Source organism: Physeter macrocephalus, chromosome 19 (assembly GCF_002837175.3).
Source record: "Physeter macrocephalus isolate SW-GA chromosome 19, ASM283717v5, whole genome shotgun sequence".
Classification (NCBI taxonomy): Eukaryota; Metazoa; Chordata; class Mammalia; order Artiodactyla; family Physeteridae; genus Physeter; species Physeter macrocephalus.
In genome coordinates, this window is record NC_041232.1 from 27,656,129 (window position 1) to 27,669,566 (window position 13,438).

Sequence of the window (13,438 nt, forward strand, 5' to 3'; positions counted from 1 at the left end):
AGGGAGCACAGGATCGATCCCTGGTCGGGGGAACTAAGATCCTACATGCCTTGCAGCATGGCCAAAAAAAAAAAAAGAGGTCAATCCTTCCACATGTACTTTTCACTGTTTAAATTATAATACTTATAATTCTAACCTTTTGAGCCATTTGATTAACTAGGAATTATTTAAACTTTAAGGTTTGAAAAAGGATTTTTTAAAAAAAATTGTGGAAATGCTTCTTTTAAAATACAAGACATGACTACCTCATGAGTTTTAAAAAGTCAATTTCCCCTACATAAAATTTTTGGTTTTTATGTGTCAGAATATCAGAGATAGAATAAAAAATATTGTTAACTTTTTGGCTAACTAAGAAAAATACATATTTAGCATTGCTCAATTTCTAGAATAACTCTGTAATTCCTCAGTCTGTTAAAATGAGCTTCAGGGGATCTTTGCTTGAGGTTTTTACAGTTAAGTCTGCAGCATGTCTAATACTTAAAATTCATTTTCGAGACCTCATTCCTGAATAGACTTGAGCTCAAAAGGCTAATTCTTCAGAGGCTGTTTCCCCAAAATGAGTATTTTGCAATTTTGCCTGCTGCCCAAGTAAACACTGGTGTTGGGCTTGGAGTCACGTGGGAGCGGAAAATAAAAAAAAAACACTTAACACATTTCACTCTTATTTTTTTCTATAAAAATATAACTCTTTATTAAATAACATGCACAAATATCTAGTCATTTATTAAACAGATATGATTTAGAACAAGATTTAAAGAAATACAAATCCTTAGGTACAATTTAGTATCTTGTTCATGATATTTGAATAGTTAAAAAAAAAAATCACTGATTAAACTAACCATCCTTTATTTCTCTTTCAGAATCCTATATCTTTTTAGGCATATACCCCATTCCAAGTTTTTTCTAGCATTTTAGAGCTTCAGAATAATCTTTAATATCAAGAGCCCTTAACTTACTTACTTAAGTATAAATTCCCGTGGAGAAGGCATTCACTTTTTTTTTTTTTTTAAGCTATCCCGATTACCTTCGAATGAGTCACTTTACAAAGGGAATCTGCAGAAGCAGCATCATGGCAGACAGGCTCCAGCAACTTGAGGTACCACTGAACAGGGTGAGAAATGTGGTTAGTACTAAAAAGCTGGGATGACTAAAATATGCCAGATTTCTACTTGCTTGGTTTTTCTCTTCTCCAGCTTGTTCTGTTTGGCCAAACAGTGATTTTTTTTCCGCCCCCCCGCTTCTCTGGTTGAACCATCAGAACAAAATGCTGTATAAACTTACCCTTCTCTTATTTTCTATGATTTCAATGCTCAATAATCTGTTTTTTTATTTTTAGGCAAAAGTATAAACAAAATTTGCATTAAGTTTTTCATATTAAAAAGTATTGCTTTTATAAATTAGTTTTTAATGTTCCCAGCCTTAATAAACTTAACTTCAACAAAACCAGTGCTTCAAAATCTACCCTGCCTTTCTTGGCCCCATTTATCCAATAAAAAAGGCCAAAATCTTTCATCTAAATTTCTAAAGACTACTACATCCAATCTTTATAATAAAGTCCTTGCACTGTGTATTTTTCACACGTGCTGCTTTATTGCGCATGCCAAGTACAGTATCAATTAAAATATAAACTGATGTAAAAATTCAAAAATCCCTAAGCTTAATATATACCTTTGCACTCAAAAACTTCAATTTTACATTCTTCCCCACTAGCTGGGATTTCCAACTTGCAAGCTGAATTTAAATCACTTTATTCCTCATATATTCTTTTCACTTTTCTCTATCAGAATAAAAAACACCCGGTATTATTTTATAATTCAAGAAAGTATTGTGGGAAGTTCTGTAAATTTTCTCATATACTTATGATCAATTTTACATATAACCTATTCTCTTTCCAAAAATGTTTAGTAAGTTTAACAGCAGGTTTCAGATCTGAAATATTCCTGAATATTTAATTTACATCATGTTACAGGAGAAACTGGACTTTTTCTAAGTATATTGCTAATTATTTTATTAAAAACAGCATACCAAATCATATTTTAATTATAAAATTCTGAAAATTATGTTTTGCATCTTGATACAATGAAGAAATACAACATATTAATCAATATTTCATAAACATTGCAGAGATCGATCAGAATATGCCCATTTCTTTTACCTATTTTGACTACCAAATATCTCTTTTTTGAGTACTCAGTTGTTATTTTAAAAGTGCAAAGGTTATTAAGCTTAAAACATTATATTTAAGCAATGTAAAAAAGTTTTACAATGATTTAACATGACCAATAAAATTTATTAAACATATTTACATATATTCACAGATTCTTTCATATTTGAGTATTAAAATAGACATTTACAATTTCAGAATTTTCATTCAAAGGCATTTTTTGGGGGAAGAGGAGAATAGGCTCTATCGTGAGATGAAAAAAGAGCTGTTTCTTTGCATGACTAATTCTAAATAAAATGTCCAACATAGTAAGTCATAGGTACTATCCTGGGAGACTGGTATGAAACACCTTACACTACCGTCAGGCATCGCTATGGAGAGAATTAAATTATAGGAAGCATGCAGTATGGCTAAGTCACAGTCTCTACAGTTCTGTGATGGAAACAAGCTAACTCAGACACGCATGCCTATTTAAAAGTCCTGCTACCTCAACACACTATCACTACACTCCATACCATACAAACTACAACTTTGGTCCTTAAACATTAGACAAAACAGTTTTACAATTATTTCTTTGTATATGTTTTGACTACCAATCCCTTTGTATACATTTTGACCATTAATTACAAGATTTACATCTGCACAATATGTATAAAATAAGTTATTAAAAAGGAAGACAATATTAAAACTTTCAAAAAGAAAGCTGTACAATTAACTTACAGATATAATAAACAGAAGAAATTTTGTGCCAAGTTTTCCTTCCACATTAGAAACTATTTGGTAGGAATTGAGCCTTTTAGTTTGCTGATCTGTTTTAGTAGAACTTGACAGAGCCTCAACACCCATGGTCACCTCGTATGTAGAGCACTAACAGCTTCCAGCGCCATTAGCAGATCCTCAGCTCCCTAAACATCTACCTCGTCTGCCAACGTGCTCCAATGCGATAGTCACCTCTCACCAATATAAATAATAGTTTTCAGTTAGAAACTGCTTGGATGTAAGATCCAAAATAATTCTTTTCATTTTTAATAAAATGACAGTGTTTACTACATCATCAACTTTAGTTGAACTTTACTAATAGCTGTGAAGGCATAATATCATATTTTTGTCAAAAGGCAGTATTCCACAGTATAATACTCTTAAGCCTCATCCATTTAAATCACCACCACCAGGAAGTCACGGCTGCTATATAGGAGTCAATTCAAAGTCATCATTCACATCAACAAGGGGAACGTAAAACTCCTGAATTTCATAAATGCTGATAGATTTATAGGTGGCAGGATCAAGTTCCTGGAGTTTGAGCTGCCATTCTAACCTCTGGACGGCATTTAAAGCTGCAGCTTCATGTTGTTGCCTCATTAAAAGACAGGTCTATTTAAAAGAAGAAAAGAATTCATTGATTATTTATTACAATTGCTTTGTTTAAAAATTAATCTCATGCATCGTTTCTTTAGGGTGTAAGATGGATATACTAGGGTATGTGAAGCTTCTGAGTTACACGTCCACTTCTGGTTTATCCTGTCTGTATCCATATGCCAAATACTTCTGGACCCACAACTTCACACTCATCTAACAGACTTTAATTTGAAACTGTTCTTTCAAGCAATAAAATTTCAAATTATCAGAAGAATCAAGAAAATCTAAGGAAAAGTGATTTTTGAAATGATTCAAACCAAATAATTTTCTTTACAGATTACTTGCCAAATACATTTCTTCTTGTTCTCCCCTCTTTCACATGTTGGAACTATAACCAGACTCATACACTGGATAACAAATATGAAGATGTCCATTAGAAACCACTTTGTCTATGGTAGCTGCACCATGTATATGAAATTGGACCCGAAAAATGGGGGGTGTCTTTATCTTCCTTTATCTTCCAAAGTGCGACCGCATGAGGGTTCACCACTAACCGGTCTTTCCTCTCCTAACCACTCCTCTCTAACACAGATACAGTTTCTGTTTATGAAGGGGAAGTATCCAGTTAAAGTGAACTTCTAAACATACATACCTTTAATTTGTCAAATTTATCATCCACATCTTGTAACCAAGACATGAATTGTCTTGCATTAAAACGATCCCTCACAGAAGTTTTACTGTCATCAGACTGAAAGAAAACATTAAAATTGTCGGATATTATAAAATAAAATAACCTACTTTAAAATCTATATGCCATTTTATCTTTTTATGGTATATTCTACTTTTAAAGGAATGATGAAAAGTATATTTCAAAGAAAGATAACATAACCTCAATATTTTAAAAATCTGATAAAGTATTTCCATACTGAGATTAGTTATTAGAATTATTAGGATGCTGGGTTTAGTTATTAATTAAATAGAATCCTACCGATCTGTGTGTCAAAAATGTCTCAGAAAGGCATGTCATATGAAGTATTACATGCCTGTGACTTCTTATTACAGCATAATTGATTATGAAATTAATTTTAATGTTATCGTTTACTACATGTAGGGAGAAAAAAATGTTAAGGTGGGAGACAGGCCTTTGGGGCTGACATTTCTTCCAGGACCAGTCCTTTGGAGTGCTCACAAAGAAATTCTATACCAACTCTTAAGAATACCAGTTTTGGTATTCTTTTAAGATAGGCTATATTCAAACATCAGCTTTGTATCTTACTGTGTAATCTCAAACTAATTAACATACTCTTTCAATTTTCTATTCTGTAAAATAGGGTAAAAGCACCTCTTTTAATCTTGTTTGAGAATTGAGAGTCACTAAGCCCTTGTTCTAACGCTTGGGCAATGGGAAGCACTGGGTCTGACAAACAACTGCTGCCATTACTGCCGCCAAAGCTCTGACCACCAGCACCATCGAGGTGGCATCCAGGCAACACAATCACACTACTCACATTCTTAGCTGTCACCACTTCCTCCTTGGTCTTCAGGTAAGACCTTTTGACTATTTTAAATTTTATTATTGAACCTTTTTTATTATTACAAGTTTACTTTGAAAAGGAAGAGGTCTGATATGAGAATGGCTAGAGGATGGCCCAAGCCCCTACCCAAGGAAGCAGACTTGTTCCTTAGTCCCTCGGCAGCTATGCTCACCTGAATAAGCCTGCTCCTCAGTGGAGAGACCATCTACCAACTGTAAAGCCAGCCGTACAAGGGTGGGAAACAGGCCCACAGTCATCCTCAAGACGATGACTAAGTTCTTCTGCCCTTCAACTATTAGGTGGCTTGTGGCCTGATCCTTTTTAGTCTCTGATTTGGGGATCATTCTGAGGGTTTACTGGGAAAATTCACTTCTTTTCAGAAATTCTCTTTATAACCCATCTGGGACTCCCTTTGTTTTTTTTTTCAGGTGAGAAAAATAAAGTCCAGAGAGAACTAAGTAACTTTCTCTGTAATATACTGCATATACTTTGTGTCTCTATAGTTTGTCTGATTTAAAACAGTATTTTCTAGTCTTTTTTGGTGATAATCCTTCACTGTCTGTGTTTATACTTTTATATTCTCTCTTATGACCAAAGAATTTCATTCTGGTTTGTGAACCAGAAAAAAATTCTGACAACTGATGTCTAGTTCTGAATTCACGTAATTTATATGTGGCAGTAAACTCTTTTCAAGCTGTAGCTACAGTTTTCCACAGTTGTGTTCATTTATCCCAACAACATCCAAGATCCAAACAAAGCCTGGCCCTCTCAGCACTATCACGACCTGGTCTCCACCTGTCGCCCTTTCTAGCTTCCAGCAGCTTCCACTTTAGAAGCAACTTACAAGTTATCTATAAAAAGTACTTCAGTGTGAAAGAGTTGTTTTCTCCTTTGAGCTTTACTGATTGTTGAATTCATGTTTCTTCTGAGGACCCAGTTACCAAAGGTGCCTGCTATCCTAAGAGCACTAAAGGCAATGGCTAGTCCTTTACCTGGGCATCCAGTGGCACGCTGTACACTTCTGCATCCAGGAGAACAGTGCATGCGCTGAATGGCAGTGTCTGATTTGCCAGTGTTCTTGCAGCTCTGTAATGAACCCGAAGAACTTCCTGTTCATTGGATACAATGAGTTTTTCCTAGTTGAACAAAGAATTAAAAAAAACAACAACAATTCTTCAACCACTTGTTCTTCAAATAAAAATAAAATCACTTAGGGCTTCCCTGTTGGCGCAGTGGTTAGGAATCCGCTTGCCAACGCAGGGGACATGGGTTCGAGCCCTGCTCCAGGAGGATCCCACATACCGCAGAGCAACCAAGCCCATGCGCCACAACTGCAGAGCCTGTGCTCTGGAGCCCGCGAGCTACAACTGCTGAGCCCGAGTGCCACAACTGCTAAAGCCCACGCGCCTGGAGCCCGTGCTCTGCAGCGAGAGGCCACCCAATGAGAAGCCCGCACACCGCAACAAAGAGTAGCCCCCGCTTGCCGCAACTAGAGAGAAGCCTGTGCACAGCAACAAACGCCCAACGCAGCCAAAAATAAAAATAAATTTCAGAAAATAAATAAATAAAATCACTTAAAGTGCTAAAGAACTTCAATCTCAGAGCAGTTTTTCTTTCACAGTAAGCCTGAGAAATTTGAGAACTCCAAGAGTTCCAAAAGTATAAGCAAATTTCCTTTCCAAAATCAGCAGTCTCTTTTTAAAAATCATCTTCTTAAAATGTACAATGATGGCTTTTAGTATACAGTTGTCCCTTGGTATCTGTGGGGGATTGGTTCCAGGACCCCCACAGATACCAAAATCCATGGATGCTCAAGTCCCTTGTATAAAATATGCATATAACCTACACACATACTCCCGTATACTTTAAATCATCTCTAGATTACTTATGATACCTAATACAATGTAAATGCTGTGTAAATTTGCCAGTGTGTGGCAAATTCAAGTTTCGTTTTTTGGAACTTTCTGGAATATTTTTTCTTGAGTATCCTGATCCGCAGTTAGTTGAATCCATGGATGCAGAACCTGCAGATGTGGAGGGCCAACTGCATTCACCAAGATGTTCAAGCGTCACCACTAATTCCAGAATATTTTCATCACCCCAAGAAGAAAACCCATGCCCATCAGCAGACACTGTGCATTCCCCTACTTCCCCTGACAACAGAGACTCTATTTTCTGTTTCTATGGATTTACTTATGAACATTTCATACAGATGGAATCATATGGTAACTTGGTCTTTTGTGACTGGCTTCTTTCACATCACATGTTTTCAAGGTTCATCTGTGTTGTAGCATGTATCAGTACCTCATTCCTTTTTACCACATTTTCTTTATCCATTCATCAGTTGATGGTCTTTTGGGATGCTTCTTCCTTTGGGCTATCATGAATACAGCGGCTATGAACACTCATGCTCAATTTTTGTTTGAATGTATATGTTTATTTCTCCTGGGTAAATAACTAGCAGTGGGACTGCTGGGTTATAATGGTAGTTTTATGCTTAACTTGCTGACAAACTGCCAAAATGTTTTCGACAGCAATTGTATCATTTTATGTTCTCCCCAGCAATGTATAATAGGGTTCTAGTGTTTTCACACCCTTGCCCATATATGTTATTGTCTGTCTTTTTTTATTATATCCATTCTAACTGTTCTGATGCGATACACCACTGTGGTGGCAGCTTCTCTTTTATAATGAATATTTCATAGCAACAAACACACTGTACTCTAATGCTAAGTACAGTTGACCCTTGAACAACATGGGTTTGAACCGAGCAGGTCCACTTATACATGCGTATTTTTCAATAAATACGTACAACAGTCCTACACAATCCACGGCTGGTTGAATCCATGGATGCAGAAATGTGGATACAGAAGGCTGACTCTAAAGTTATAAGTTAAGTTTTGACTATGCGAGGGGTTGGTGCCCCTAACCCTCGTGTTGTGCAAGAGTCAACTGTACTTGTAAACCTCTGACAATCACAGTACAATCCTGCCTTAATGTGTTAAGTGGGATCCAAAACTTCCACTTATGTAATACACAGTCACTCTTTTGTAAGGTTAATGCCAATCTAGGCAATCCTCTGCATTTAGCAGATGGGAATTCCTGAGGTCCAGCTGCAGACCTTGGCCTTTCTGGAAGGTTGGGCTCGGAGAAGACTAAATATGTGGCTGGTCTCGTCCCCACCATGTTGCCTATTCACCCCTCAACTGACAAGAAATTTATCCTTCCCCCATTGGAGAATGCAGGCCACATTATAACCAAATATGCATTACTGTAGAGTTTTTCTATATTTATAATTTAGTGAAAAGCTAAAGAGAGTCCTATTTAATCTGCTGTAAATTGTTATGTGATAAATGACACTCAGAAGAGTTAAGTCCAATACTTATAATTTATGTGCAAGTTTAAGGTGGGACTTTAAGTGATAAATATCCAAACACGTGGTCAGATACTAAGAAAAAATAGCTAGAAGAAAAAATACTTTCTAAAAAGTTGGCTGGGGACCTCCCTGGTGGCACAGTGGTTAAGAATCCGCCTGCCAATGCAGGGGACACAGGTTCGAGCCCTGGTCCAGGAAGATCCCACATGCCGTGAAGCAACTAAGCCCGGGTGCCACAACTACTGAGCCTGCATGCCACAACTACTGAAGCCCACGCGCCTGCAGGCCTAGAGCCCGTGCTCCGCAATAAGAGAAGCCACCGCAATGAGAAGCCCACGCATTGCAACAAAGAGTAGCCCCTGCTCGCTGCAACTAGAGAAAGCCCGCGCGTAGCAACAAAGACCCAACACAGCCCACCCCCCAATAAAAAAAAAAAGTTGGTTGTAGTTCTGCAGAGAAAAAGAGCAATAACCAAAAATCTTTTTCACCATACAAGAAAGAAATACATTTAAAAAAATCCATTTAGTTTTTATTTATTTTTGGCAGCATTGGGTCTTAGTTGCTGTGCGTGGGCTTTCTCTAGTTGCGGCGAGTGGGGGCTACTCTTCGTTGCATTGCGTGGGCTTCTCACTGCAGTGGCTTCTCTTGTTGTGGAGCACAGGCTCTGGGAGCATGGGCTTCAGTAGTTGTGGCACATGGGATCAGTAGTTGTGGCTCGCAGGCTCTAGAGTGCAGGCTCAGTAATTGTGGCGCACGGGCTTAGCTGCTCTGCGGCATGTGGGAACTTTCCAGACCACGGATGAAACCCGCTCGCAGGCTCTAGAGTGCAGGCTCAGTAATTGTGGCGCACGGGCTTAGCTGCTCTGCGGCATGTGGGAACTTCCCAGACCAGGGATCAAACCCGTGTCCCCTGCATTAGCAGGTGGATTCTTAACCACTGTGCCACCAGGGAAGTCCCAGAAATACATTTTTAAAGTCAGACCCCCTCCCCTAAGATAATTATTCCACTTTAGATCATCATTCTTAATTCTGTGTCTTTGAACTTCTAGAGCAGAGCTTCTCAAACAATGTCTTCTGAGAATCGGCTATGCCTCTCCCAAAGTACTGCCTTCCTCTTAGTTCCTGGGGAGGCAGGTAGGATGCGAGGCGGCTCTGAGGTCAGGGGCTCTTGGGGAGGCAAGTAAGGGGCCAGGTGCTCTGGCTGCAAGATGTGTTCATTCATTTAGCACAGTATTCAAATGTTATCATTTTCTATGGGAAAAATGCCCTCAGAACAGAGGTTCTTAGCTTTGGTCCTCATACTCCTAAGAAGCCTCTGGACAGAATGAGGGGAAGGTCATCTGTGAACCTGAACGGGAAAAATTACGTCTTTATTTTTGCTCACCTCCAATGGCATTTCTTTCAATTATCAATGTAGGCCACAAACCACAGTGATGCCAGAAGTATTTGCAACTTTGTCATCCATAGAAATCACAACTATTTTCAATTCCTGTTATAGTTGTTGCAAGTATTGCCCCCAAGTTTTTATACTAATTTCTTCTTTGAAATTCCAATAGTCATTAGACCTGCTACTGTATGACATGTGATGGCAGCTCTTCCATGTAGAGACAACTGTGCTACACTACACAGCTGGCCAACTACCAACCAGTTATTCCCACTGTAGAACCAAATGGCAGAGTTGTTTGTTCTCACACTGGTCAGACTTCTAAGTTGCTTTCTAGTTTTCTGTAATTCTAAATTGTTTGCTGGTGGATAAGTGGAAGGATGTGAGTCATTTTCACTATTAAAGTTCTGCAAATTACACAGTTCAAACGAGAATTCTAAACTGTCTGTAAGGCAGCACAGCTTCTGTAACATGGTTAGATGCATAGATGAATATATACCAGGTGACTTCACACATGCCTGATGGCTGAAACAGCTATTGATGTGGGTTATATGACCTAACTTCTTACTGCTAACAAATCGCACTGACGTGGGTCATGCACAATGTTGTAAGTTCTGTTTCAGTGCTTCTTTTTTTTAATTGCTTTTCTCTCTGTAATGCTATAAATTAATTTTCTTCATTTAAAAACATTATTCTGAGGAAAGGTTTTATATTTACCAGATTGTTACAGGAATCCATGGCACAAAAAAGGTTAAGAACCTCTACCCTAGGAAATCAATCATGTATGAAGGAATTGCATACAAGGTTTTGCTTGTATAAGAATATGTGTGTGTGTCTGTAAAGAAAGATGAGAGCTTACATCACATTTTCAGAAAGTCCCTGACCCTCCCACAAAAAATTAAGGTGTAATTATTTTTGTCAATCCAAGTTACTTTGATGATTTCTATAAATAATTAGATAGGTTTTCCCCCTGTCATTTCATGCCAAAACTAACCACCAGAAACTGGAATACTAAAGCAGAACCTAAAAGGACCAATGAGCACAATCTTGGTAATGTACTACAGTAGCTGGTACCAAGCAACAATTCCAAAGCTTGGAAATCCAAATGTCCAAATAGGAATTCACTGCTACAGTTCTGCAAATTTGGCAAATGATAAGGAATTATTAGAGATTCTTATATCAATATATCAAATATATACTGAATATGAATTGTAACATGGGAGCAGCTATCCTAAATCAGGCTTAAAATTTCTCCATCTTATTGCATGAGCACAAGATAAAATCAAACCATTTCCCAAAATGGCTTTAAATAAGGAAGAGTCACTAATAATAAACTGTAGGCAATTATAATCTATTGTTAAAATACAGTTATTTTTGACATAAATGTAAATTTAAATATTTCTTACCCTTTCAATACTGTGTTGCAAACGAAGTTTCATCCTTACAACTTCCTGTTGTCGAAAAAGCTCTTTAAGCGGATCTGACAGGGAAGGTGGTGGTGTAATCTAGTTAAAAAAAAAAAAAAGTTGAAAACATTAGATTTTATTTACAATAATTGACTATTCCTATAAAATTAAAACTTTTTGGTGTATAACTTAATGAAAACATAAATTCTAATATTCTTTGAATTAAATAATATAGTAACAATTACACAACTGGTTGTTACTTCTCAATTTCAACTCTTTGAAACAAAGCAGAGCATTCCAGAAAACTTAGATGTTTTAATTCTGAGGCCACAGCAAATTCCAAAGAGCACACTAGGACTAAGGTAGTTATTTACCATACAGAGACACATTTTAGAGCATCAGTAAGTGATAGTTCGAAGACAGGGAGGAAGGAGTAACAAAAACAGACAAAACACCGAGCAAACGGTCCTAAAGATGACAGCAGTCTGAGGGTATAGTAAGTGAAATCTCTCTGTAGACATGATAAAATCCAAACACTAAAGTGCTGAGTTTTACATTTAGTGAATTAACTCTTTTATAAAAATACATGAAATTGTCTTCTAATACAGTTGTAGTTTTCAAACTTTATTATACGTGGTAACTCACTTTGTCTATCCATGCTCCAAAAAGCTTACGTTTAGTTCATCTCTAAATTGATCATTAGAGTGAACTGTGCTTTCTGGTAGATGCTGGAGGTTAAGAAAGCTGACTCAGGGACTTCTCTGGTGGTCCAGTGGTAAAGAATCCGCCTTCCAATGTGGGTTCGATCCCTGGTCAGGGAACTAAGATCCCACATGCCACGGGGCAACTAAGCCCGCGCACCGCAAACTACAGAGCCCACGCGCCACAACTAGAAGCCCATGCACCGCAACAAAAGATCCTGCATGCCTCTACAAAGATCCTGCGTGCCGCAACTGAAACTCAATGCAACCAAAAACAAAAAAAAACAAAACAAAAGAAAGCTGACTCAGTCTATGCGTACACTCAAGCATCAATATTAAGAGACATCCAAGTATGGCAGTAACTGTCTGTGATCCCTGAATATTCTCCCTCTACCTCTTGGAGTATCTATATCCACCCCCCCAAGCTTTTAATTACTGTCAGCATATTACAGTGAAGTAACAAAGGTTATCTCAGCACATTTTGGCAGTTTAATAACTCTGGGGACTCTTCTGAAGGAGGAACAAGCAGACACTGTGTGCTTCCTGATGTGGTGCTACAGCGATTATGCAGTACTATACAGGAAACACTCTTGCCAAATACACAAACCTGGATCCAATCAAGACTCTATTTATAAATAGTAAACAGTTTATAGGAATCATGGGGAATTGAAAACATGTCAATTAACAATCAGTTCAATCAATGCAGAAAATTCTACAATACCAATAACTTACTGGGGCTGATCATTTTTCAGGTCTCTAATTGCAGTAATGCATTTGATTTCTGTGTCTGTAAACTTCTTTAAATTTAATAAGAAGAGGCAAGAGTAGAGTCTGGTGCTATTATTTTAGTTTTGCGAAGTCATACGGGCATCCTTCAAGCAGCACAGAGGACAAATATCTACTCCTTTGAGACCGGAGTGTCAGAGAAAGCTTCTTTGAGAGGGTAATACCTGAGCTCTATCTTAAAGGAAGAGCCAGAGTAAAGAGTTAAGAGAAATGAGTTGTGGGGAAAAAAGAAAGGGAAAGAAGGGAGGGAGATAATTCACACACAAGAGGACAGTATAATCACCTGCATGAGAACACTCTGGTATCAGGAGGCAACTGCAGGCTGTCCTGAGTTCCTGGAACATCAATGTGAGGGCAGGAAGGGTGGGATACAAGGGTGGAGAGGGTAGCAGGGCCCAGTAATAAAGCTTGTAGTCTGTTCTGGAAACAGCGTTTCTTCAAGCATGACCCACAGAACACTGGGTGCATACAGATGATTTACCGGAAACGGTTCCAAGAACAAATAAGTTTGGGAAACACTGTTATGTATGTACTTATTTAGGTATCTTGTAATTAACAAATTAAATTTTAATAGTTCTCAGAACTCCTACAGTGAAGAAATCGATTTATTTTTAGATAAATGGTGTTTCCCAAACTTATTTGATCATGGAAAACACCCCTCTCTCCCTACTGGAGAAGGTATTTAATTAACATACTGTGGAACACATATTATTTGTAACACACTAGGGTA

The 13,438-nt window shown here is 37.7% G+C and overlaps 1 protein-coding gene across 12 annotated transcripts in view; it reads right to left on the reverse strand.

Moving 5' to 3' along the window:
* Positions 1–382: 382 nt before the first annotated feature.
* ANKRD12 (ankyrin repeat domain 12) overlaps positions 383–13,438 on the reverse strand; it is a 112,560-nt gene continuing 99,504 nt past the window's right edge. For 5 of the 12 annotated variants that reach the window (XM_024120804.3, XM_024120802.3, XM_024120801.3 and 2 more), the window contains 4 exons: positions 11,222–11,320; positions 6,048–6,191; positions 4,173–4,268; positions 388–3,535 (listed from right to left, as the gene is read on the reverse strand). In XM_024120804.3, coding sequence (XP_023976572.1) covers positions 3,350–3,535; positions 4,173–4,268; positions 6,048–6,191; positions 11,222–11,320 — 525 coding nt within the window. In that variant the 3' untranslated portion in view covers positions 388–3,349. Of the gene's footprint in view, positions 3,536–4,172; positions 4,269–6,047; positions 6,192–11,221; positions 11,321–12,654; positions 12,884–12,991; positions 13,044–13,438 lie in introns of those variants that run through there. The other 7 variants (XM_007114794.4, XM_024120805.3, XR_003677208.2 and 4 more) reach the window with 7 other exon arrangements.